Source organism: Sceloporus undulatus, chromosome 9, assembly GCF_019175285.1.
Source record: "Sceloporus undulatus isolate JIND9_A2432 ecotype Alabama chromosome 9, SceUnd_v1.1, whole genome shotgun sequence".
Lineage (NCBI taxonomy): Eukaryota > Metazoa > Chordata > Lepidosauria > Squamata > Phrynosomatidae > Sceloporus > Sceloporus undulatus.
In genome coordinates, this window is record NC_056530.1 from 16,415,131 (window position 1) to 16,441,830 (window position 26,700).

Below are 26,700 nucleotides of genomic sequence, written 5' to 3' on the forward strand. Positions count from 1 at the left end.
ACCAGAAGCCTCAACCAATACGGACAAAGGTGAGATATAATTGTGGGAGGTATAATTAAAAACTATCAGACAATCTACAATTTCTCACTTTGGAAGCAAAAAGTAACTGTTATTTTGAGGTAAAGGATAACAAAAATTGTACCGGGTCACTACAACTAATTGGTACAAGTTGGTACTGGAACAGCACTACAGCCAATAATGCCTGTAGCTGTTATCTGTCTAACCACAGCTGATAAACCTCACTTCCCAAAACCACAATGAACATACCAGGCAGGTCTCTTTCTCCCCCCAAGGCTAGTCCATCCTTGGTCCACTGAACCATGCCACGGTAGCCCATAACCACGCAGGCTAGCGTCACCGACTGCCCAGATACGATCACTTGGTCCATGGGCTGTTGGAAGAAATAGGCTGCCAACCCTGAGGAGAGAAAATACCAAGATGGTGGAGTTTAACATATTAGTAGTGACCTTCAGCCAAGGTAAAACAATTGTTTTCTTCTCAAATTTGGACCAGATTGGCATGTTTAACCTCTAGACATACCAAAATGTTCCTGATGTAAAAACATGGAGACTTTAACTAAGGACAGAAACAACAAAATGCAGGCCTCTTACTAATATCTCTACTTTTTCTCTTGACTGGCATATAACATCTTGACTGATGAAGAAGTCAGTGGAGCTTTGAAAGATTGCAACAAGTATATTGTGCATTTCGGTTGGCTAATAAAGGTATCACTGTTTGGTGGATTTTTGTTTGAATTTACTAAATGGCCAATACAGCTACCTCTGCTTATTAGAAGTGATGTAGAGCTTGTGGCTCTTTTTGGATTCATTTTAAAAGAAATATGCAAGAAATGACTCACTGCTTTAGTCTAATCTAAACAATCTTTTTGTTTCTGATAATGGCCGATCAAATACTTTTTAAAATGTGGGAGAAGGATATGGAAATGATATAGTTTTCAATGTCATTTTGTCCACACTGTCAAGTATTGGGAGGGAAAATGTTCCTATGTATCATCCTTCACAATACCCCAGTGGGCTGCATCCCACTCCATTTTGCCTAATTAAATCTGAGAATCAGAAATTGTTTTAGCCCCAAGATAGCCTGTTGCAAGCTTCCCCAGAAGCTTCTGGTGGTTGCTATTGGCTATTTTGATGCACATGTGGGCCTTTTCACACATCACCTTATACAATCTTGGATAGTCCTCCCCCCCGCACTCCGAATAGGAAGTGAGGAAAAGACCTTATCAGGGTCTAAAATGGTAAGGTTGGTTATCCCCTGCCCCACCAAATGCAGTGAAATGGCCTCTAGCCCCCACTTCACTTCCCAGTGTCTTCTGGAGCAGTGTCAGACATTTTAGGGTTGTTGTTGTTTTTTGCTGCATTCCTTCATGTTGTTTCTGATTTATTGTGAACCTAATGTTAACCCAAGGTCTAGCCTTCCTCTGCATCCCTTCTTTTTGATATCAATTTTATATTAAAGGGATGCTTTAGGCAGGTAGCCAAGAGGGCAGAAAACTAGCCATATTATATAAGGACCATAACTGGAGATCCTGTTGGAACAGCATGGGGGAAGCCAGGGCACTTAACCAGGATAGATCAATTAAGATTGGAATCTGCATAATCCCTCATTGCAGTGATAGTGGGTGATAGACCTTGGACTTGCACAAGAACAGAATTCTAAGATGGCAGTCAGACTCCTTTGTCAAGGGACATTCATAGTGATTGTCCAGCCATTTATAGACTTCAAGTTCTATTCTTCCCTCCTGGGAACTTCACCTTAATCCCAAAACTGCCATGGGATACCTTTTGGACTACAGTATAAATTTATCTGTTTAGGCACTACCAATTTGGTATTGTTTTGAGAACAGACAGACACTCTATATCTCACCTGACTCTTCAGCAACTGCTGGCCAACTCAGATCAATAGGCAGCCTGCTGAACCACTTTCCTCTCACAACCCCCTCTCCTCCGACTGAAACCTCTGCTTCTGGAATCAGTATCACCCTTTGCAATCCTTAAAATCACTATCTGATATTTCCACTTGTGCTATTATAAATAACACTACCTTTGGATCTTGAATTCTCAAGTTCTGTTTCTCAGGACCGGTATACAGAGACTGAACACCTGCTTCTAGTTATCCAAAGCCCTCTCAGCAACTTCACTTGAGCTAATAAAATTCCCTCAATTAGACACTGGTTGAGGATGCCTTATGGGACTCTGGCATTTTGAGTAACACTAAGGTGATCCTATCATGGGGTTTTCTTGGCAAAATTTCCAGAATTTGGGAGTTGTGTTGAAAAAAGTGCAACATTTCCGAGCGCTGAGCTCACTTCTGTGGCTAAAAACCACTTCTCTGCTTCTAGTCAGTGTTGATATGTGTGTATGCTCTTGCATCCTTCTGTCTGTGCTTTGGATCTAGAGTAACAGTCAAAAATTGCATACCCCACCTGCTGCCTGAATTGGCACAGTCTCCTCAGTAGGGGTAGAGCTGTGAATGAAATACCCCACATCAATCCCTGGAGAGCTACTGCCAGTCATGCTAAGCTAGACAGACAAATGATATGACTTAGTGTAAGGCAGCTTCCTTTGTTCCTGCTAGATATATTGGGCCATAGCTCGGTGAAAAAGCACATGCTTTGCATTCAAAGGATCCCAAATTTGCTGGCTGAAATGAAGGGCCCATGCAGACAGGCCAAAATAAAGCTGCTTTGGGTCTCTTTGGAGGGATGCTGTTTAAATGATGCATGTGTCCTAAGAGTCCAGAAGCCGCACCAAAGCCACAATCTAGACTGTATTGTGGTTTTGGCATGGCTTCTGGACTCTTAGGATGCATGCATCATTTAAACAGCATCCCTCCAAAGTGACCCGAAGCAGCTTTATTTTGGCCTGTCTGTACTTGGCCTAACAGTCTACCCTGAAACTCTGTAGAGCCACTCTCAGTCATTGGACCAGATTACAGATGGGGACCTACACCCTCCATCTATGTTTTAGTACAGCTTCCATAATCCCTTTGCATTCTCCATGCTAGGTGTGAGCGATAGGAGTTACAGGGCAAAACATCAGGCGTGCCAAAAGTTCCTAACCTTGCAGCAGATATTGCTAAGTCAGACAGACCAATGTATTTGGCCTAGTAGTTTCCAGATTATTGTTTTCTCGTACTATTGCTGTGGTTGGCCTGCAGATTGCTGTGTTTATCACACAAAAAAACATGTTATGGAAAGACAGATAGAATGGCTGCACAATCGTTTGAATGCTATTGCTAGGAGCCATCCATATGGATGTACCAACAGTATAAGGCATTGTGCTATATTCATCTTAACATCCCGCTGCCTCATATGGCTGTATGTGTAGATTAGGTTGAAACGGATAGCCATCACCCCACCCCCTTGTACTAGTGATGTGGCTCCATGACAGTTCATCCTTCAACATCCACACAGAGATAAACACCTCTCCCTCAGCTGAGGAAAAGTGTCCATATCCCCAAAGCATTTCTCCCATCTGTCAGTAGTTTTACAGTGCAGTTATATGCATTCCTACTCAGAAATAAACCCTATGAATTCAGTGAGATTTACTCATAGGTAAGTGCACATAGGATCTCAGCTTTTGTCTCTTTCTCTCTCCATTTCTCCTTTTGTGCAAAAAAGTGGAAAGCACACAAATGTGAGGAGGTGGGGGGGAAATCTGAAAGAGTGTGTTTTAATGTTTTTGAGGCAATGCAGCAGCCCTAGGTCCCTGGCATTGCCTTATCTCCCTGCCACAGACTGCTGAGGTGCCAGTTTGTGCTCTGTACATGCCCTTCAGACAAGAAAGCCTCCATTTCCGCTCCCTGCCGCCTCCATTGAGCCACTTTCTTCTACTCACTTTCCACCAACTTCCCTGGGGCTACAGGCGAATGCATTAAAAGAAACTTTAGAGATAGTGTTTTGTGTGCATGTATATGTGCTTCTATGTGTATACACACACAGCACAAATTAGCATTTCACTAAAATACTACTTTCTTAGCTCTTCATTTGGTTTTAACTAAAAAAAGAGAGCTTGTGGGTCAGCACACACCAAAAAAGGTCCAGAGGTTGGCAGAAGAAGCAACATGTAGAAACAAATCGGTATAACCAATTGCATTGATTTCAGTATTTCGTTTAGTGGAGGAGTTTTTATACTGCATCTTCAATAAAATGCCCAAGGCGAGACAGGATGGTTGCTTCACACAGCTGTACTCTGAAATAGCAACATGTTTCCGTACTGACAACTGTTACATTTCAAAAGGGGATATTAACACAAATGTGTTTCAAGGTTTGTACATGCGCCTGGGGAGCTGTGGCCAATCTTGACTCCTTCTTCCATATGGAACAGTCCCACAGTGCTGCTTCAGAGTACGGCTTAGAAAAGTTAGTTTTTTGGGGGATGACAATTTCCAGGATTCCCTGGGTGGTTCTGGAGAGATGCAATCCAAAAAACTAACTTTCCTAAGTTCTGCCTCAGAAGCCACCCATACTTCTGTGTATACAGTACTCAGTCCATCATGTGAAAACAGGATGCAGGGATGTAGTGGAGCCAAGGTTCACAGGGCTGGAATGCTAAACCTTTTTGATTTGCAAAGATGATGGCCAACGCTCACAGAATTCCTTGTTCCTTCTGAGCTTAGTTGCAATCAATCCTCACAGTAACTGGGGGTAAGGAATGTAAATACCCTGATATTCCCATGGTCCAGCTGTATGTTGGTATCATATTGCTGGAGGCCAGCATGGGCTGCAGAGGCTGTGGTGATTTATGAAACACTGGAAAAGGTAGTATTGTGAATATACATATAGACCCCCAACACATGGAAGGCTGAAAACAATGGGTTAAGGGTCTTGACAGAGGATACATCCCCCCTCCACACATATTCTGAATTTCCTTCAAAAAGCGAATATCAAAAGATGAGCTCTGGCAACTAGATCAAACGAGACCGGATTCCTTTTCATCCCCTGTTGTGCTCCTAAGTACCATACCAGATCTTGTCGGGGTGTTGTGAAGTCAATGAAGCTACTATCAATCAAATTAGCCTTTTTATCTTTTGGATATCAAAGCAAGCCACCACTTCGGGAATCCTTGTAGTCCTTCTGAATGGCTATCAAGTCTTCATTCCCCATGAAATCAACTTGGTCCGGGGCTGTTTTTAAATCATCATCATCGTTAATAATGTATTATGTTATTAAATATGATCATAAAAACCTAACTGCTTTGCTATAGTCAACCCCCACCCTTTGCTGGTGGCTTTTGCCCATAGACTCCAGTCTACAGCCTGATCCACTCCCATTGCCACCAGACTCTTGGTCTTAGTCACTCCTAAACTGCTTCCTTTCACTTTATCAATCAATCATTTAATCAATATTTATTGATTAGCCCGTAGGCCATCTCAAAGTACCACTTTATCTATTTCAGTTAGCTCTGTATGCTAGGAGTGAGTCCATCTCACAAGTATGTTCTTTCATATTCTTCCCATGTAAAAGTTAATTACTGTATATACTTGGCTATGAGTCAAAGACAGATTTGGGGGCCAAAATTATGAATTTTGATATGACTCGTGGATAACTCAAGGGTGAAATTTAGGATCATGTAGCAAGGGATCTAAAGGATGACGGAAAGGAAAACAATGTCAAAGAATTTACAACATTCCAGCAGGCATAGCTATTTGTGTTCACATTAAAGGCTGGCTGGATGAGAGAGCTGAGGGGAGGTCAGTGCTGTTATATTATGGCCTTCCCAGACATTGATATAAACCTACTCTCATGGAATTGCATGCAAACTGTTGTTGCTGCTAATTGCCCCCACCCACAAGTTGGCTTTGACTCATGGTGACTCCATGAATGAGTCCCCCCCCCCAACTATGCTGCTCATGGCCTGCAGGCTCATGGCCATGCCCTCCTTGGTTTAGTCAATCCATCCAGTATGTGGTCTCCTACTCTTTCTTCTGCCCTTAGCATTATTGTCTTTTCTAATGAGTTATCTCTTCTCATGATGTGACCGGAGTATGACTACCTCAGTTTAGTCATCTTGGCTTCCAGGAAGAATTCAGGCTTGATTTCTTTTAGGACCAATTTTTTTTTGTCCATAGCATCCTTAACACTCTTTTTCAGCACCACATCTCAAATGCGTTGATTTTCTTTCTACCAGTTTTCTCCAGTGTCTAGCTCTCACATCCACACATGGTGAGGGAAAAGACGATGACTTGACCGATCTTAACTTTGGTATCAGCTTGATAGCTTTGCATTTTAGGATCTTTTTCTCATTCTTTCATAGCTGCCCTTCCCAATCCTAGTCTTCTTCTTACCCCAGTGTAATCGCTTTTTTTGTCATGGTTGCCATCCTCACTAGTTGCACCGCTTCAAATCGCTTTGGAAGGAGGAGGAGGAAACTGGGGATGGAGGGAGAAGGAGGAAGCTAGGGACAGAAGGAAGAAACTGGGGAACGGAGGGAGAAGCTGGGGAACGAGGATGGAGGAGGAAGGGTTTTTTAAAAAGTAAAATTGATAGAATGTTCAATTGATTGATCTTAATTTTAATTTTAATTGCCTGTCTTGCAAATATCTCTCCCCAATACGTGTAGCAGAGTCGGATTCCATGGCCGAGGCAAATCCAGTCACTCTTCCCAAGCTGTTACCCTTCCCAGACTCTGCCCTCCATCCTTCTGGCCACTGGGAGGCTGCTAAGATCCAAGAGGCTGAAAGAGCTTTTATTGGCGAACAGATTCCCTCCATCTTGAGGCTCTTATCTCTGCAGTAAAGCCTGCTTAACTGCAATCCAATAACGCCAGGCCTTTTGTCCCATTGTTTAAAAGTTTACCCACTAAACTAAGGTCTGAATAGAGGGATAATCCCCTCAAGAGGGTCAGGAAGGCTGAGACACAGAGGGAGCAGAGACAAAGGCCTTGGAGGAAGTCAGGAAGGCAGGCCAGTTCCCTCCCTGGCCCCATAACCCCCGGAACAGAACCAAGGCCAGCTGATAGGACTGAGGGAACCGAGCAGTACCACCAAGATGGTACCAACCCACTATGCTCTTTGGACCACCAATATATTTAACTGTTTCTCAAAAACATGGTTCACGTGCCACATTCTGGCTCTTTAAAAGCGATTTTGAGATCACCGTTTAATCTTGAGTGGGGAAGTCACTGGGGCCATTAACAAATAAACTAGCAAGGAAACTAGCAAAAACAGAAACATTTTTAAGGGTAGCATCCTGAGCCATCTTGAAGCAGAAATTAAGACTGCCATTTCTTTCCCTTGAGGTCATCCCAAAACATTCATGGCCTGAGGCAATGGCATAAACAGCAAAATTTGGAAATTTTTCTTGGCACGTTTTACATATTGCAATGTCTAAATTTATTTCCAAATCTGACAGCACAGAAACTTCTTAAAGAGATGCAGACCCATCCTGGGGTAGCTGTGTCGTTATTGCTGTTGTTGTTGTACCTTCTATACAATGGACAAAGCAATACAATATGATGGAGAACATCGGGAGCTCAATGACATTCTTGACTGTGTCAGCTGTGTTGGCCATGCAGCAAAATAAAGCAAAATCCAAAAAGCACATTGTGGTGATACCCTTATCAAGTCAATCAAAAGGTGCAAAATGCATTACACAAGCTTTTGAAGCTCTCAGGGTTCTTAGAGGCTCAATAGACCATCCCTTTGGAGCAGCATACAGATTCCCCCTTCCTTGCCAGATTGAGGCCAAGTCTGCGGCCCCAATCTGGCTTTTCTGTGGCACAAAAAGAAGCTGCAAATAGCATCCCCTTTTTGCTCAGTGGAAATGGCATCCTAGCCATGGTGGCGGTAGCTTTTCGGCACTCCTTTGGTGCAGCACATTTAAAAACTGCGCCAACAGAGCAGTGTGCTTGGGTGTGGCGTGACACTGGCATGGGGGCAGCCAGCATGCATAAGCCATGCCCCCCAGCCCTGCGCCAACATATAACACTGGTCTGTAGAGGCTCTAAATCAGGCACAGATATTTAGTCATTCTAAGAGGCAAACTTGTAACCCTAACGCCATCACTCCCCCCCCCCAACATGACTTTTTACCATTTTTACTATCTTTGATGAAGAAGCTTTGAAAGCTTGTGTGATTAATTTTGCACCTTGTGGTTGGCCTAGGAAAGTCATTGCAACACTGTGTATTTTTTATTTTTGCAAACCTGTGCTATAAATAACAACAGTACTTGCAAGAGATTATGTTGAGAAGCAATGACAACATTGAAAAAAAAAACATTTTGCATGTTGCTTTTATGTGATATTTTTGCATAATTTGGAGGCATTTCTCTATTTTAATTGCTTTAAAAAACCATTTAAAAGCCATTTAAAAGCACTTCATTAATAATTAGTTTAACCTGTTACTTTATCCTGTTTGAGTATCAATAAGGAACACATGTTAGTTTTTAAGCATGAAAGAAGAGACTGACTATACCACTAATACATTGCTTTTAAAATAAGATGTCACAAATTGCCAAATGCCCTCCTACTATGGCACATCCTGCTCAAGGCATATGATTCCTATATCATGATTATTATGTTCCTATGATCCCTATGTAATTTTATTTATAATGATAGTATTTTATTGATTATAAACTGTACTTGTATTTGTATGTGTATCTGTATTAATTTTATTGGACATAATCCCGCCTCAATCTGCAGGGAGAGATGGGAAATTTAAAGAATCTATCTATCTATCTATCTATCTATCTATCTATCTATCTATCTATCATTTATGAAGCAGAAGTCTTATTATAAGGCAGCTGTCAGGGTCTCCTCCCAGATTCCCTCTGCTATGGATTTATTATTTCTATTTGAAGTGCTTATTATTGTTGATTAGAAGTAGTATTTGTTTTAAAGCTGCAGTGAAGTTGTGAATAGGCGCTGAGCCTAATGATGGGAAAGAGCAAGATCCTCAAGGTTGTGTAGCCTAGGAAGGAATGTGAGAGACTGTGGGGGTGTGGGCATGAAGAGAGTTATATGATAGTAACTGTGCATTTGAAGCTGGCTCTGGCAAAAGTTTGCTTTCTGTGCCGAGCTGCTGAATAAATTCTTTCTGATTCATCCATGAAGTCTGGTCCTTGAGTCAGTTAGAGATAGGGCATCACAGCATCTTTCCTCAGCCTTTGGAAGCTGAAGTAATTAGGCCTCCTAGATGGAATTGTCGGTGCTTTGCATGAATGATATCCAGAGCAGTCCTGCAATCTGCTACTCCTGCAGCGACTTCACCTAAACCTATGGTTTGGGTGTACCATAGCATTTTCATCTGCAGGTACAAAGGATTCAAGCATCCGCGGATGGCAAGCCCGCATTGTCCCCAATGGCAGTGCGTGCATGCAGCTGTGCCACCATTGGAAACAACTGCACTGAAATCATCCCTCCCTCCCTTCCTCTGCCTCAGAGGCTTCTGCCCTTGGCTTTGAGGGTGGTTTGGAGACGGAGGCTGGAGCTGGAGGTCCATTGGCTGGAGGAAGCTGGACCTGTGGTTTCGGTCTCAGAACCTGGAGGTTTCATTCCGGGTCTAGGGCCTTGGTCAGTGGGATCTCTGAGACCCAAGCCCTGACCCCAACGCTGGCTCTGGCTCCCTCCAGCCGATGGTGCTCCAGCCTCCGCCTCTGAATTGCCCCGAAGCCACGCTCAGGGCAGAAGACTTGGGAGGGTGGGGGTGGGAGTGGGAAGGAGGAACAAAGGAAGGAAGGAACAAAGAAAGGAAGGAAGGAAGGAAGGAAGGAAGGAAGGAAGGAAGAGGGAGAGAGGGAGGGATAAAGGGGGACAGGAAGCAAGGAAAGATGGAAGAAAGAGGGAGGAAAGACTTCAGTGCAGTTGTCCCTAATGGTGACACAGCCACGTGACCTCGCTGCCATTAGGGACAATGGGACTTGAGCATCCACGGAGTTTGGTATCCACAGAGGGTCTGGAATGGATCCCCCATGGATATCGAGGGATGACTGTATATTCTAACCATATCTACTACCCAATACTTAAACACATGTGTAAAAGGGGAAATAGCGACGGGCTCTTATAAGCAAGGAGGGGCTTGCATTTATGTTTCCCTCTGTTCCATTTACTAGAAAAGGAATTGGTCTATCATTTTAGTGGATGAGTTTCATTCTCAAACATCTTTTTGGGTTATTTGGTTTAATGGATAATACTCACAAGATAAGGATTTTAATTGAAACAGATATTTTATTTGCTGGTTATTGAGCAGCCATTAACCATATTCATTTCGAAACCACTTTTCATTAATGATATAATTAATAATGTGAGTTTTTAATTATTCTGCATTATTATTAGCTCTTATCAATGCAATTACCTTTTTGGGCACTCTCTACACCTAAAGACTGGAAAAAGCTTAGGTCTAAATCCAATGTTAGTCATTTAGAGTAGACTAGTTCACTGAATGGGAACTTGATAAATCAACATTTTTGAGATATACTCTGGCTGGGACTCATTATTAAATTAAGCCTATGAGATACTTTTAGTATAATACTGAAGTTCTGTTTAAAGTGCAAACAGGGAAGAATGCCATTTCTTATGCTTTTAGGTACTTACAGACAGAGAGCTCCTAGCATCACCAGACAAAAGACAACGTGGAGTGAAATGATTTCGATTTTGCCCCTTAACAAATATTCTGTTTCCTTAAACAGATTCAAGGGGGGGAAAGGTGGAAGAAAGTGTGGGAAAACATGGGAGGATTGCAAATGGCAAACACTGGCCAAGCTAGCTACTGAATTCTGGTAGCTGTAGTTCAAAAAAGAAACATTTCCAAGCTCTGATTCTGTCCCACAGCAAAGACTACCCTTGTGTGAAGAGGAGATTGACTTTTGGCCCTGCTCCTTTTGTTTCTGGCTTCATTGTTTGCCACATGTTGAGAAGGGCAATGTCTTCATAAAAGATCATGATTATGCATCTGACGTTTCTCCACCAAGGGTGGTTGCCAGTCCTTGATGGTGGAACGCACGACGCACCAGGGATGGCACAGTGAGAATAGAAGTTCACGGACTGGAAAGTTATTTTTTTTGGACTCCAAATTCCAGTTGTAGTCTAAAGAGGTAACTTTTGCAGGCTGTGAGACAGAACTCAAGCATTCGTTACCATTTACGGACCTCTTTGTGTGAAGTACATATCACTTGGAAACATTTTTCTACATATTCAGACTGATTTCAAAGTCTGAGTGATGCTACGAGATTTGAAGTCAGTCTTGAGAGATTCAGGTTCAAGTCCATATTCAACCCTGGAGCTTGCTAGGTAATGTTGCACCTGCCATTCTTTCCCTTGGTCTGATTTATCTCACAGGGTTTATAAGGAGAAAGGAGAAGTCATGTTGTTTTTGAAATATGTATAGTGACCCTAAAGTGATCCTATCATAGGGTTTTCTTGGCAGATTTTTGTTCTGAAGAGTTTTTCCATTGCCATCCATCTGCTTGCCCAAAGTCACCTCATGGAATTCATGGCCAAAAAGGGTTCCAAACCCTTTTTTACAATTCTCTGCACTTCCAACACTAAAATCACTACATCACACTGGCTCCTAAAACTCACGTATGCTGCCTCACATATACTATCTTTAAGTTCAGATGAGGAAAGATGGGATATTAAAATAATCACTGCTTCATTTGCACACCGTTCTTCATTCAACATATGCACTGTCAGTTCTGGGACAGGTGCCATTTTTGTTGTCTGACTAACTTTTACATTGACATTTACTCTGTTCCCAGTATTCAGATGTGAGGGCAAATCAGGGGAACATGTTCACAAGATGACTGGACAAAAACCCATAATGAGCAGAAGGACAAAATAAAAGTTTGAAGGGGAAAAAAATCTTTTTGGGATGGAGATTCCTGCAAACAGCACTCTGAGTGTCAGTATGCTCAAAATGCTACTGAGGAGTTGTAGTCTCCCTGGTGAACTTGGCTGGTTGGCATGGAATGGAGTATCCTGTATAAGTCCATGGGTTCATCTCTATAGGCCAAATAAAACGATCTCACTTTGTCCTTACAGTCATCTGTCTTCATGGTGCAGGGCCAAATCTCTGATTCGAGTGCAGACCGTCTTCACAATGTAAGATCAGTTCTGCACCCAATCTGTTCTATCACTCCCTTAAACCACTGGCTGACAAAGCAGGGACATGTTTATAGATAGCCACTGGCATGACTTGCTCCCTCCGCGAATAGAAATGAGGAGCCCAGCATCGATACATGGCAGTCGCCTCATTGTGACCTCAAAGGGAGTGACTCATGTCAATGGCTTCCAAGAAGTGGTTTTTAACCTTGAAAAGCAGTGGACAATGAAATAATGGGTCTCCTGTTATTTCATTCTGTTGCGCCTAAATGATACTATTTATACAGCCAATCTCAAATATTATATTTTTATGTATGCCACCTCCTTCAACTCCAAGGTCCATATCTGTACCCATGGTCCTTGACCCTATGCCTCTTTCTCCTTGCTTCTCGCCACCTACTCACCTGGCCTCTTCCAGCAAGCAAACAAGGACAAAGGCCAAGAGATGGGGGAGTAGCAGCTTCCACTTGCCTTTGCACTGTCTTCTGAGCAACAGTGCAGGTTACCCCAATATAGATGGCAAGCAAACAGAAATCAGATATACGAAGCGAGTGGATGACCTTGGCCTGCCATTCACTGTCAGCCTGAAATATCTCACAGGGTTAATGTGAGGTTACAGTAGGAAAGACAAGCTGCCTGGGTTAAAGGTGGAATAACAATGTGTTCGCATCTTCCTCATTCACATTTACTTTCTCTCCATCATCTTGCACAAGGCCCTCCTTCACAAATCCAGAGCTAACATTATTTTCTTGCAAATTCATTTGCTTGTTTAGTCTGTTTCGCTCCACACTCTCATCTGCTACACACACACACACACACACACACACACACACACACACTCTTACAGAATGTACACAGCTGTAGGGAATGCTCCTGTCTTTGGCCCAAAGGGAGGAGTCCATATGGGCTTCCATCTGGTGACATTCAAGAGCATTTCACTACTACAAGACAGCCCCATGTAGGCCAGTGTTACGCAGTTAAAAGACGGGATGCGTCGGCTCACCTCCTGACCTACCATCCTGGAAGCCATTGCTTGTTCCATGCATTTTTGTTAGTCATGCTGGTAGCTGCCCTACTCCACAAGACATGTCCTTTACAATGCTGCTATGCGTTTGTGGGCAAGTTGGGATTTGGGGGACCAGCTGCCACCACAACACTGGTCTCAGGCAAGGGAATTGATGGCTCCACCATTAGGCAGAATGATGTAGTCTCCTCAGGCATTAGCTTTTTTGAGTACCAGGAAAGGGCAGCAAATGATTGTTGATTTATTTGGTTATTATTGTAAAGCCAGGGACTGTGAAAGGCACTTGTGGGATTTGCTGCCTCATGTGCCAAAATAATTTGTCCGTTTCTGGACTTGTGTCCTGGTTTTCAAGAGTGTTCAAGAGTGGAAATTTGTAGTTCGACTGCTTTCAAAACTATGCTTTGCAGTTCAGGTTACCAGACATTGTGGGGCTTAACTTCCCACCTTCCCAAATATCTGACCACTGATCATGGTGGCTGGGGCTTCAGGGAGTTGAAATGCAACAGCATCTTGTGATCCAACTTTGGGATCTACTGCTTAAAAGCGAGAAGGGGCACGATCTAGGCCTCACAAGATTGCACTTCACAGAATCATAGATTCACAGAATCATAGAATCGTAGAGTTGGAAGAGACCCCAAGGGCCATCCAGTTCGACCCCATTCTGCCATGCAGGAACTCTCAAGCAAAGCATACCTAAAAGATGGCAAACCAGCCTCTGTTTAAAGACCTCCAAGGAAGGAGACTCCACCACACTCCTGATCACTCTTGCTGACGATCAGGCTACAGAAAGTCAGGCAAAGGAGCCACATAAAATTGGTTAAGGACTGGATTCAGCCCTAGAGCTGCAAATGGTCTATCCCCATACTAGAGAAGGTTCAAGATTCATTTACAATCAATGAGCATGTTTTACTCTTTCAATAAAAAGCTCATATGCAAAAGTTTTGTGGCTTCAGGTAGTCACAAAATCAGAGGAATAGTAACTCTGGATTAAATCAGAATAAAATGGTGTGATTCTGCATTATGTGGTGGTGTTTCAAAATAAGAATGGCCTTTAAAAAAGTCACATTCTTCACTATGTGATTCCTCATCCAAGCTGATGAAGAGACAGTGGGACTAATTGTGAAAAAAGAGAGTTGAACATTCTTGGCAGTGTTTGTTGTTGTTATTACATGCTTTCAAGTCGATTCTGATTTATGGCAACCCTATCATGGGATTTTCTTGGCAGGATTTAACCAGAAGAGGTTTGACTCTCTCTCTTAGACTGAGAGAGGGTGGGTTGCCCAAGATCACCCAGCAAGTTTCCATAGCTAAGAAATGCTCCTGGAGTCCTAGTCTCACTACTCTATACTTGACAATATGATATGTTAGTTTTATACCAATTTTTGGCAAGCTCTCCTATATTAGTTCAGATTATCTGTCCATCTTGCAGTCTATTTTAGGGCTACTACAATTAGCTCCCAGACAGAAATCTTTACCACCACTTGAAACTGGATCCTTCTAAATGGAAACACCAGGGATTGAACCAAGGCCACTGGTGGCTGGTGGCTTCCATGTCAGTGGGATGATGAATCCATTTCAGGATTTAGTCAAGACTCTAGACTTTAAAGGAATTATCCTTGGTGCTGAATCTATTTTGAGGATAAGGTTCAACATCTTGGGTTACTCTTTTAATGGGCAGACTAAAATTCTGACTAAAGTTCAGACTAAAACCCCATGCCATCACTGGGGATTCACTGTCCCACTGATATGGAGACCAAAGACACCACTGCCAGTGGCCTCCTGCATCTAAAAAACAGACACTGTACTATTATGTTGGTTGTGGCCTTCTGCAAAGAATCCTTGGAATTCTGAGGGTCATTCACACTATGGAAATAAACCGGTGTGAAACTGGTTAATTTCTGTGAAATTCAGGGGGGCGACAGAAAATCCCACTTAAACCGGTGCTTTTGACATCAGATCCCTTACCAGTTTTTTTTAAAGAACCACAACGATCTACATCTCTGATAGTGTGAGCAAGCTATCAGATTGATTCTGATCATGCTGCCACTATTCCAGAAATGGAGGTGCCTCCATTTTGATCTAAAACAATGGTGACTGAGTTTAAATGCCCCTAAGAGATTCTGTAGTGTAAAATGTAGTGGGAACAGCGAACCGATTGGTGCAGAGATGCGGGATCTCTTCGTGACAAAAAAGTAACCATGAATGAACCCTTAGTTTGGCAACTAAAGATGCTGAGTGCAAAATGCTATATTAATATGCCAAGAGATCAGGGTTCGGATCCCTGCTCAGCCATGGAAATCCCCTGGATGACCTTGGGCAAGTCATTCTCTCAGCCTCAAAGAAAGACAATGGCAAACCTCCTCTGAAGAAATCTTGCCAAGGAAACTCCATGATAGGTTTGCCTTGGGTTCAAGTCAGAAATGACATGAAAGTACACAACAACAACAACAACAACAACAGAAAAAGAATCTAGAATTAAGAGATCCCTAGGTATCACTTCTTACAGACTGCATATTTCTCTTGGTTTTCTAAGGAGGAAACTAATGCAAAATTCCAGCTGCCAGGAAAGAAGTACAGATTAAATGCAGGCTCAAAAGACATAAATCTTGAACAGCAGTGCTAAGCCTGAGTGCTGGATGCCATGAAGGCGAGTACATTTTCTCAATCTCCCCAACTCTTTTAAAGATGTAGCACAGTTCTGCCCTTTCTATGCTACCTGGAACAGAAATCAATAGACAGCGTAATGGTTACAGCTATCTGCTGGAGAGGTAGGGCTCCTGTATTTCAGTTACAAAACACTTCCACACACATCCGCACATTCACCACTTGTTGGGCTTCGTTCTGCCTCCTCCCACCCTCTACCCCTCATCCTGCCTCAGGCTCAAAGACGCCTCTGCCTCGTCTTTCCATGCTTCACGGCAAATCCTTTTTGAAGCCTGGCAGAGGCGAACCGCTGAATTCCTGCCTGCTAATAGGCGTGAAATCGGTGGTCCATTGTGCCAGAGCTGCAGGGGGAAGGGAGATGAAAGCCGCCCAGATAGCACAAATAGCTCTTGCCAGGCTCCATGTCCACCCTACGGAAATAGGCCAGAGTCACCAGAGAGGTGGGCTACTCCTCCTCCTTCTCCTCCTCCCCAGCAAAAGTTTGCCCAGAGGATCAGAAGATTCAAACCATGGAGAAGCAACTCACCTTTGGGAAACAATCTGAATCCAGAGGAGGCAGAACGCCATAGTGGAACCATTCAGTTCTGTTGCCTATTAATGCCTCCCCCAGCCACTCTTTTGGCTTACTACTCCTAGAAACCTCGAGCAGCATGCCCAATGGCCATGCTGGCTCAGGGATCCTGGGATTTGTCATCCCCAAAGAACTTTTGCAAGCTCCGCTCTGAGGACAGCAGGGAATCCACCGCATCTCTTCAACCACATAGTGCAGAATACAAAACAGGTGATATCCTGCAAAAAAAGCACAAAAGCAAGTCCAGGTGTTTTGTGGCTTTTGCTTTGTTGCTGTTTTCTCATCTTCAGCTAGTCTATGCTTCTGCAGTGGCAGAAAGGCTTCCCACCATGCAGTATAATTAAGAAAAGTCCTACCATGGAGATCTCTACAAAGCATTTGAGGAAGAGCTGCATCTTAAAAGACCTTAAAAAAACAACAACCCAACAGCAATCACAATTGTTTTTGTGTAATAATAGGAAAGGTCGAGAACTGAAGAAAGCATACATGAAAGGTGTCTGCTAATGGTATGCCCCTCAGATGTTCCACATCAAACCCAGCAGGAGGCTAAACTTATGGTTACTGTTAGCGAAATCAAGGCATTCCTACCATGAGGCATAGTGAGGCAGCTGCCATGAGAAACAGATTTGGGGTCTCCTGAAAGGGCAGCAAATTGTTCATTACAATACTTGCTTTAGTAACACATTTGTATTGGTAAGGATGGGAAAGGATGTTCTGTGGGATATTCTGGCTCATGCACTAGACTAATTTGGTTGACTTTGGGTAATATGCGCTGTGATTTGGGTGAGGTGGGAAAACCATTTGCTTCTCTGCCTCAGGGAACTAAATGTCTTGGGCAGGTGCTGAAGCAAACTGAACACTCTCTTTTAACAACTGCAGAATGACTGGGTAAAGTAGCACCCATGGGATCTCTTTGAAAAGACATCCATCCAGGTTGGGAAATGTAAGTGTTTATCCTGACACTGATGTCCTACAAGCCCTCTTCTCTCTGCCCAACCGGAAGCTAGTAGGAGGCTGCAAAACCTTTGTAGCCTCATACTGGAACTTAGATACAACAGCAGTGGTTTTGGTCCTTATTTGATAAGAGGATCTTCTATAATTGAGCCAGGAAGGAAAGGGCAGAACAAGACAACAGGGAAGCCATGTGAGTGTGTGTGGCACAAATTCCATGTTGTTGTTTTGCAAGTGGGGAAGTTGTGGGGAGGGAGCTGCCAGAGCTGGCAGCTTGTGAGTGCCTGAGTTGGCGGCTGGACAATAGGTGCTTTGTATTACAGCCTCATTCAATCGCCATCAGTTCCGCCACCCAGCCATCTCCATACTGTCTGGTCTGTGGACCCCTCATGTTCAACAGCTCTGCCAGTCCTTGTGACCCATATGTGCCCCCCACTTGGGCATTCCCTTCCAAAAGGTCTTTGTTTCTACCCATGAGACAGTAACTTGGAAATTTTCCACACACACACACACCTACAGGGAGAGGAAGTTGTGGAATGGCACAACCAACTCATATGACCTTCAGATCCCATTTCTCACCACTAGGAGCAAAGCTTGCAAAAAGTTTCTTTTCGGAACTCCAGTTTCTTGAATCTCCAAATAAACGTTCTGGCATAACATATAACTCTCTCCTTCCCTAGCTTTGAGGTGGTACTTTGCTATAGGGTCCTCAGGGGTCCTGTTATAAGGTCCTAAGGGGAATTATCTCTCCCCGATCTGGCGCCCTCATGACATGTGTCCTGTTCATCATATACTCTAACATTTCACAGATGAAAACCAAGACACATGCGGCTAAACAACATCAGAGTGTGATCAAGATGGGGGGAAAATCATCAATGAGGAAGAGCACTCATTTTAGAAGAGGCTGCAGCAGCTTGCTTTTCCCAAGCCTATTGGGAAGGGTTTCATCCCCATCTTTCCCCACTGAAACACCTGAGTGCAGCCTACTTTGAACTCAGTTTGCAGCCTTTGAAGTCAACTAAGCAGCAAAGTAGTAGCAGGAGAGAGAAAGTGGGACATTTTAAAAGCAGCTGAAGAAGTGGGGCGATAGAGGATTAATCTATAGAAGACATACCAGAACTGGAGCAGTTACTAAGGAAGGTAATAAACAAAAGTGCAAAGGCAGGATTAATGATGAACATAAAGGAAACTAAAATAATGACCCCAGAAGAAATACATAAATTTAATCTAGATAATGAGACAATCAAAATAATTAGAGAATTCCCATACCTAGGATCAAACATTAACCAGAGTGGTGACTTCATTCAGGAAATAAGAAGTCTAGGATGGGTAGGACATCTATGAAGGAGTTAGAAAAGATCCTAAAGAGTAAAGATGTACAACTGTATATACATCTACGAAAATAGTCCTAATGTCAGAATCATTCAGGCCATTGTATTCCCCATTGTCATGTACAAATATGAGAACTGGACAGTAAAGGAATCAGACAGAAAGAAAATCAACACATTTGAGATGTGGTGCTGAAGAAGAGTGCTTACTGTGGACAGCTAAAAAGACAAAAAGATAGGCCCTTGAACAGAACAAACCAGGGCTCTCCTTGGAAGCCAAGATGATAAAATTGAAGCTGTTGTACTTTGGCCAAATAATGAGAAGGCATGGATCACTAGAGAAAACAATAATGCTAGGAAAAGTAGAGAGCAGACGAAAGAGGGCAAGACTGCATGCCAGATGGATGGACTCAATTGGGGTGAGGTGAGGGGCCAGGCATGGGTTTTCAAGGCCTGAGCAGAGCAGTGGAGCATAGGGAGTCTTGGAGGTGTCTCATCCACAGGGTCACCATGGGTCGAGATCATCTTGAGGGCCATTAACAATAAGCCATATGTGGACAAGCAACTTGAAGGCACACACACTCACACATGCACTCACACACACAACAACAAAATAGCAAAATGGCCTACAGACACACACTGGTGTCCCTTCTGGTGAGTCTGTCTACTGGAAGCCAACGCACACTGTAAACTGGGGCATTCTGGATGTTGTTAGATTGTAATTCCCACAATGGACACATTTGAGATGTGGTGCTGGAGAATAGAGCTTAGGTTACTGTGGACAGCTAAAAAGACAAATAGATGGGTCAAATCAGGGCTCTCCTTGGAAGCCAAGATGATCAAATCCTCTGTTGGGCATGCTGGCCAGGGCTAATGGAAGGTGAAATCCAACAATATCAGGAGGGCCACATTTCCCATCCCTGTGGCACCACCATGTACAGATCATAATGGCAAGGGCCCACCTCCTTCATTTACCAGCTCTTCACACGGACAGGCCTGGCACTGAGCTCTAAACACCCTGGCAGTATGTTGCCATAGCTGCTTGGCACCAGCTCAGCTGCCAGAAATTAGGTCATTCCCAGAAGCCAACAGATGTTAATTTTATGCATTTGTCTCCGTAAAGCTGGCCACTCCTTTTGTCTCCTCCTCCTCTGCCCCAAATTAAAAGGGCTATGAAAATCCCCTAGGCACAGCTGCCCATTCCCACTACTGCAACTTACCGCCCGCCTCTGACCCCCAACAACTGACAATAAAATACAAGAGCAGAAATTGGAAAAGTTACTTTTTGGACTAAGAATTTCCTAGCCACCATGGTCAATTCTGGGGATGCACATCATAGAAAAAAGTTAAGATTAGGACAATTCCAGCATGAGCCATGTATACACACTCTTTATGTCTTCCCCTAATTCGACACCATAGCCTAATAATGCTACTTTTAATGAGAATCAAACTCAGCAATCACTAGGACAAGGGCGGGCAAGTTGTGTTCCTCCAGATGTTGTTGCAGAACAACTTGAATCATCATATTAAGTATGCTGTTTAAGGCTAATGGAACTGTATCCTAACAACATCTAGAGGGCCAGAAATAATGTATTTCTGGTTTAGGAATAAGTTAGCTTTTAAAGCTATAATTGTAACTACTTTTTAGTTTGGGGACCCTGGAAAAAGAACTTTGCAAAAGTAACTTTCTTTAATTTTCTGCTCAGGCTAAATTATCAACAATCAAATTTAACTGAAAATTGCTCTTTTGGTTTCAGCTGCCCATGCAGTTTTTTCAACTGGAAATGTCAAGACTGTAAACTGTCAAAGTATACATTCTACCATTGAACTATGCTGTACCTCAAGGACCATTGCTTGATCATACAAACATATACATACCCCAGTAACATATCACTCGAGGGTCTTCCTCACCTATATCTTTATCTACATTATAGCTATCTGTCCAGGATATCTGAAAGACAACTCTCAAATGAGCCTGCTTCTAGACACAGCTTGGGGAGGGGGACTATTTGGAGTATTGCTCCCATAATTGTTTATAGGCATGAGCAATGAACCTGGGTTGTGCTGACTATAAAACAGCTCAAACCCAAACATAGAGGAGGAAAGTGTAGCCCTCCAGATGTTGTTGGCTTGCAAATCCCAACAGTCCAAGCCATGATAGTCAATGACAACTGGCAATTCCACCATGTTCTCCATCAGTGGAATACATTGTACGACGTCCATTATCAAGATCTGGAATTACTTAGGGCTGAGTGTGTGTGACAGGGCTGGAAGTGCCATTAGACAGAGAGAGTGTGAGTGAGATGGCCATCCCTGACAGAGGATGGGGGAGGCATCCCCCTGGCTATTTCCATCTATTGAAGGACAGGCTCAATGGCCTCTAACCTATTCCTCTGCCCTTAGATGCTGCAGAGGACAATGTGTCCTCCTATCACCACTAGCAAAGGCTGAGCTGTCAGTCCAGGAGAAAGGCTGTGCCTTGTATTCTATCAAGGACAGTTTTGATAAGGTTTCCTTCTACTCTATCAAGGACAGTATTGATAAAGTCTCCTCTGTCTGAAGCAGGAGGGTTACTTTGGGGCGGGGGGGGGGGGCGGGCAAAATGAAGGCATTGATCCCCCAAATAGGAATTCTGTCCCTCTCCCCCATTGAACATTTCCTTTGGTCCCCACGTTTCTAGCAGAGTCAAGAGTGAGATATTCAAAACCTTTCACATCAAGACTGATATTTGCTGTGTTTGCATTTCCTTGGTAATTTCACCAGGCTAAACTCGCTTTTGCAAATCTCCAGTGAAATTCTAAGTTACTGCAAGGCTAGAAATTTGAGAACAGGAAAAACATTAATAATTTGGGTTGAAATGTGGAAGTGAAATGAGGTTAGAGAAGATAGAGGAATAAAAAGGAGAGAGAAGAAAGGAGGAATGGAGGAAAGGAAGAGAGCTTGAGGAGGAAAGTAGTAGAGGGAAATAAGAGATGATAGAAAGTTGATGCAACAGAAAGGGGGAAGTATTGATGGTCATCATTGTTAAACAAATCAAATCAATGGAAGATTGTTAAATTATAAGACTGTGCAGATAGAGGTGAACTTGTTTGAACCATATGTCTGTGTAAGTTTTTGTAAGAAAGTAGGAACCCTGAAGTGATCAGTCTTTCCTATTTATTTATAGTCATATTATAGCCTATCCTTATAAGAATCCTGGTGTAGATAGCAACGTTAAAACCACCAAGTAAGAAGGGAATACAGTAAATATATGATAAAAGCAATGTGCAGGGAGTTATATTTCTATTTAATTATTTCTAAGCTTGCGTTTCCTTTGATTTGGTGACATGGGCACACCTGCTCAAAAGTTAAAATGGCTTCTGGGGGAGCATCATCTTATTTTTAACCTCAGGCAGCAAAATGTCTTGTGTTAGGCCCAGAACTATTTTAAAATCCATCCCTAAAAATCCCAGTCAAGGGTAAAAAAGGAACAGAATATTAACAGTGCTTTATTAAGAATATAAAGCATGGGGTCTTCTACAGTCTTTCTCTCTTTCTCTCTAAGGTGTACATGTATATGTTGTTGTGTGCCTTCAAGTCATTTCTGACTTATGGTGACCCTAAGGCATTCACCCATCATAGGGTTTTCTTGGCATGTTTCTTCAGAGGTGTTTTGCCATTGCCATCATCTATTGTAGAGAATGTGACTTGCCTAAGGTCACCCAGTGGGTTTCCATGGACAAGCCAGGATTTGAATCCTGGTCTCCCAGTGTCCAACACTCAAACCACTACGTCATGCTGGCTCTCTGTATATGTGTGTGTGTGTGTCTGTATAGATACACATGCATACACACACGCACCATATCACTTTTGTCCAATCATCCCCAATGGAGGTGGAGACACTGGCAAAAAAGCCAGAGCTTTGAAGTAGCTAAGGATACAACTAGATGGGATGCTAAAAGTATAATTAGAAATCATGCCAAGATTTAAAGAAATGTAACAGCAAGCTCAGCCGCTCCCATTGCATTTTTGTTGGGAGTGTGGCACGTGGGGAGGGGAGGTTTAAATGTTCGCAAGTCAGCTGTGATCCCAATAAAAATCAACCTCCCACCACCACCACACAGCTGTGAGCCTTAGAAAAAGAAAAACACTCCCACCAAGTGTGAACGTTTTTAAAAGACTTCTTGAAGGATAATGTGTGTGTATGCATGTGTGTGGGACGGATTCTGATCTGCACCATGGTCAGAGAGCTGGGCAAAGTGTGGTGGTTGGAGGTGTGCCAGGTGGCCTGGCCTGTGCCTCCTTACCTATCCTTTTGCCTTCACGCATGTTGGTAGACACTGCCCCATCGTGGGAGAAAGAGTCAAAGGCCTATCTGGTTGCCTTTTGTATATGGAATGGGAGCTTGACACATTATGCTCTGCCTCAGGTTTAACCTGTGATATTTGTTGTTATGTAGTGCCTTCACATTGTTTCTGACTTAAAGTGACCCCAAGGCAAAATTGTCACAGGGCTTTCTTGGCCAGATTTGTTCCAAAGGAGTTTGCCATTGCACTCCTATGATATGATAGCCCTGTTTAAATATCTGAAAGGATGTCATATTGAGGATGGAGTGAGCTTGTTTTCTGCAGCTCCAGAGAATAGGACCCGGAACAATGGATGGAAGAGGAAAAGAGATTCCACCTAAACCTTAAGAGGAACTTCCTGACAGTAGGAGTTGTTCAACAGCGGAACATACTTCCTCAGAGTGTAGTGGAGTCTCCTTCTTTGGGGGTCTTTAAACAGAGGCTGGAGGGCCATATGTTGGGGATACTTCAATTGTAAGTTCCTGCATGGCAGGACTGGATGGCTCTTGTGGTATTTTCCAGCTCTATGAATCTACGATTCCTTTGAGGCTGAGTGTGACTCGATCACATCCCATCTGGATTAGTGTAATATGTTGTACATGGGACTGTCCTTGGAAACTGCTTGGAAACTGCAGCAAGACCAAAATGCAATAGCCAAAGTGCTGATCAAGGCTAGCTACAGAAAACATATTAACACCCCTATTCCCCTGGCCATCAGTTTGTTTTCAAACACAATTCAAAGTGCGGGTTATGCCCTCTTCATATATATACAGTATATATATATTCCATCCATTGTTCTGGGTCCTATTCTCTGGAGCTGCAGAAAACAAGCTCACTCCATTCTCAATATGACTGGTTTGGAGTACTATGCACTTTGACATGGGCAGTGTAATTTTGCTATTCTGCCTCAGACATCAAAATGGCTTGGGCCACCCTTGGATGGAGTCCCACTCCATATGGACTCCTGGCCAGAACCTTCAGGCATTCAAGGCAAGGACTCACATGTTCAGGGAATATTGCCAAGCCACCAAGGGCAGGCCTGACAGATGGACACTCGCATCCCTGGAACTTCTGTGTCAGAGGCCTCAGATTATGTACAGCTAAAGGTTTAAAATGGTCATGTATCCTACCTTATAGAGAATAGTGATTTGTAGGAGGCAGAACTCAGAAAAGCTGAGACTTTTTGTTTGTTGGTTGCTTTTTTTACTGCAGCTTGCAGAAAAGCCCCAGCCAGTGTGACCGAGGACCATACTGACTAGGTGATTCTGGGAGTTATGGTCTGAAAAAGTAAAAATGTGCAAGCTCTGTGCATTTGAAATTAGGTCAAGGGTGCAGGTCACTCACATTGGCTATAAATAGTCAACTCACTATGCATATAAAGGAATTTGCATTGAGGCATTGGCATACAGTACACTGCAGGATGTACATTCACCCATATTTGCATATAGATGTTACTAACCATCTGGGAAATTATCTGGTACATTCTGATATGCTCTCTCCACAGACCATGCACAACAAGCCTTGCCATTTAAATGTGGCTGCCATGATTCATGGTCGCAATCTTTTCAAAAGCACTTTCAAAATGTTGAACATTATATATATATATATATATATATATATATATATATATATGTGAGAAAGAGAGAGAGAGAGCATGTGCATGGTGTAGTGGTTCGAGTTTTGGACTATGACTCTGGAGACGAGGGTTCAAATCCCCACGTAGTCATGAAAGTCACACTCTCTCAGCCTTTGAAGATGGCAACGCCAACCCCCCTCTGAAGAACCTTACCAAGAAAACCCTGTGACTGGTTCGTCATAACTCAGAAATGACTTGAAGGCATACAACAACTATATCTATATCTATATCTATGGAAATGAAATATGTAGCTTCACAATTCATAACAGCAGCAACCTCATCTTGAACTTTTTTTAATCACTTTACATTATTTAAAGCAAGGATTATCAGATCATCAAGTTACAGATTATCATGATTTTATCATTTTTGAGCATCATTTCGTATGCATCTCTGTACTTCAAATGGTTCTTGCAAGCCCACACAATTATAGTTTGACACTTTATATGCAGAAGCATTTCACCTACTCTGTTTGTGGCGCTTTCTGGATGACCAACCACGGTTTCCTCGGCTCTAATGAATTATTTTAAAAATTCATTTTACGCTTTAAAAACTTGGTATACAGGATGTCCCTCCACTCTTGTATGTCAGTTTGCAAAGTTATCTGTTGCTGTTGTTGTGTGCCTTCAAGTCATTTCTGGCTTATAGCGACCCTAAGGTGAAACTATCATGAGGTTTTCTTGGCAAGATTTGCTGGAGGGGGCAGTTGTATTTGCCTTCCTCTGGGGCTGAATCTGTGACCTGTCTAAGGTGATCTTGTAGGTTTCCATGGCTGAATGGGATTCAAACCCTGGTCTCCAGAGTCATAGTCAAACACTAAACCCATTGAACCACATTGTTTCAGTGGTTGTTGTTGTTGTTTTAAAAAACACTAGCTTGTTTGCAAATGCTATTAGCTGGTACAGTTGGCCCTCCTTATCCACTGATTTTTTTATACACAGATTCAAGCATCTACGACTTGAAAATATTTTTTAAAAGTATAAATTTCAAGTATCAAACCTTGATTTTTCCCATTTTATATAAGAGACACCATTTTGCTATGCCATTGTATTTAATGGGACTTGAGCATACGTGGATTTTGTTATTCACATGGGTTCCTGGAACCAAACCCCAGCGGATAACAAGGGTCCACTGTATTTACCTACTGGTCATAAAAGAAAGTGCCTTCCTACTCCAAATTCCACAAATTCAAAGTGTGAATAGTGTAGGATAACTGGTTTTGGTTTGTGTATTGGCTATGAAAGTACAAATTGTGCAGGTCCACATTACAACGTAAACTTCTCCTTTTTCAGCCTTGAGGGACCTGGTCATGAAATGAACGAAAGCCAGACAATGCATCCAGAACTCCTAGTCAAGCTTAGTTTAAGAGACAGATAATTCTAGCCTTTCTGTGTGTTCTTGTATAACAGAAGAAGCAGCACTTTAAAAGCAGTGCCTTCTTTCGTTGTCCTCTGTGTCTCAGAGCTGGGCACAGGCATTATAAACAGGTTTTGGGGCTAAACCCGAATGTCACATCAAGCCCAGTCCCAGATCTGGCAGATGCAATAACTGTAGTGAAAGCCTCATCTGGGTTGTTGAATTTTCCCCTCCCTGCGAAATATATTCAGCAGTGACAAAATCTTTGGGATCTTGCCAATCTATCTAGTGCCCGTCAAGCATATAATAATTGCAGTTTTTAAAGGCTTCTGTGAATCCCCCCCGCCCTTGGGAAAATTCAATATTCCTGTTTCCTGCAACAATTTTAGCTGGTAATAATCAATGGCTATCTTAAAGCATCTCTCCCGACGTGTTAAAAATCAATCCAAATGTTTACCGCTGCAGGAAATTAAGGGAGCAGACAATTACTTCATGACAGAGGATGAGGCTTGGGGAAAAAAAGTAAGAGCTTTATTTTGTTTAATAGCAGCTGCCACTTTACACAATGCAAGGGGCCTTACATCCAGAAAGCATGCCAATATATACAGAGATGTAGAGATATCCACTTTACACATTCATTACTAGACCTAGCTGTTCATTAGTTGGAACAAGTGTTTTTAAATCAATAGACTCGTCTCTCCCCATCCCCATATTGGTTTGCACAATACAACAAACTGACTGACAAACCCACATGCTTGAATAGAATAATCCAAAGGAGTCACAATATCG

At 42.8% G+C, this 26,700-nt stretch overlaps 1 protein-coding gene across 3 annotated transcripts in view; it reads right to left on the reverse strand.

Annotated features, from left to right (window-relative positions):
• The window catches only part of KIRREL2 (kirre like nephrin family adhesion molecule 2), a 57,906-nt gene that overhangs the window by 18,758 nt on the left and 12,448 nt on the right, over window positions 1-26,700 (reverse strand). For all 3 annotated transcript variants that reach the window (XM_042438864.1, XM_042438865.1, XM_042438863.1), the window contains exon 2: window positions 268-417. In XM_042438864.1, the coding sequence (XP_042294798.1) occupies window positions 268-417 (150 nt within the window). The remainder of the gene's footprint in view (window positions 1-267; window positions 418-26,700) is intronic.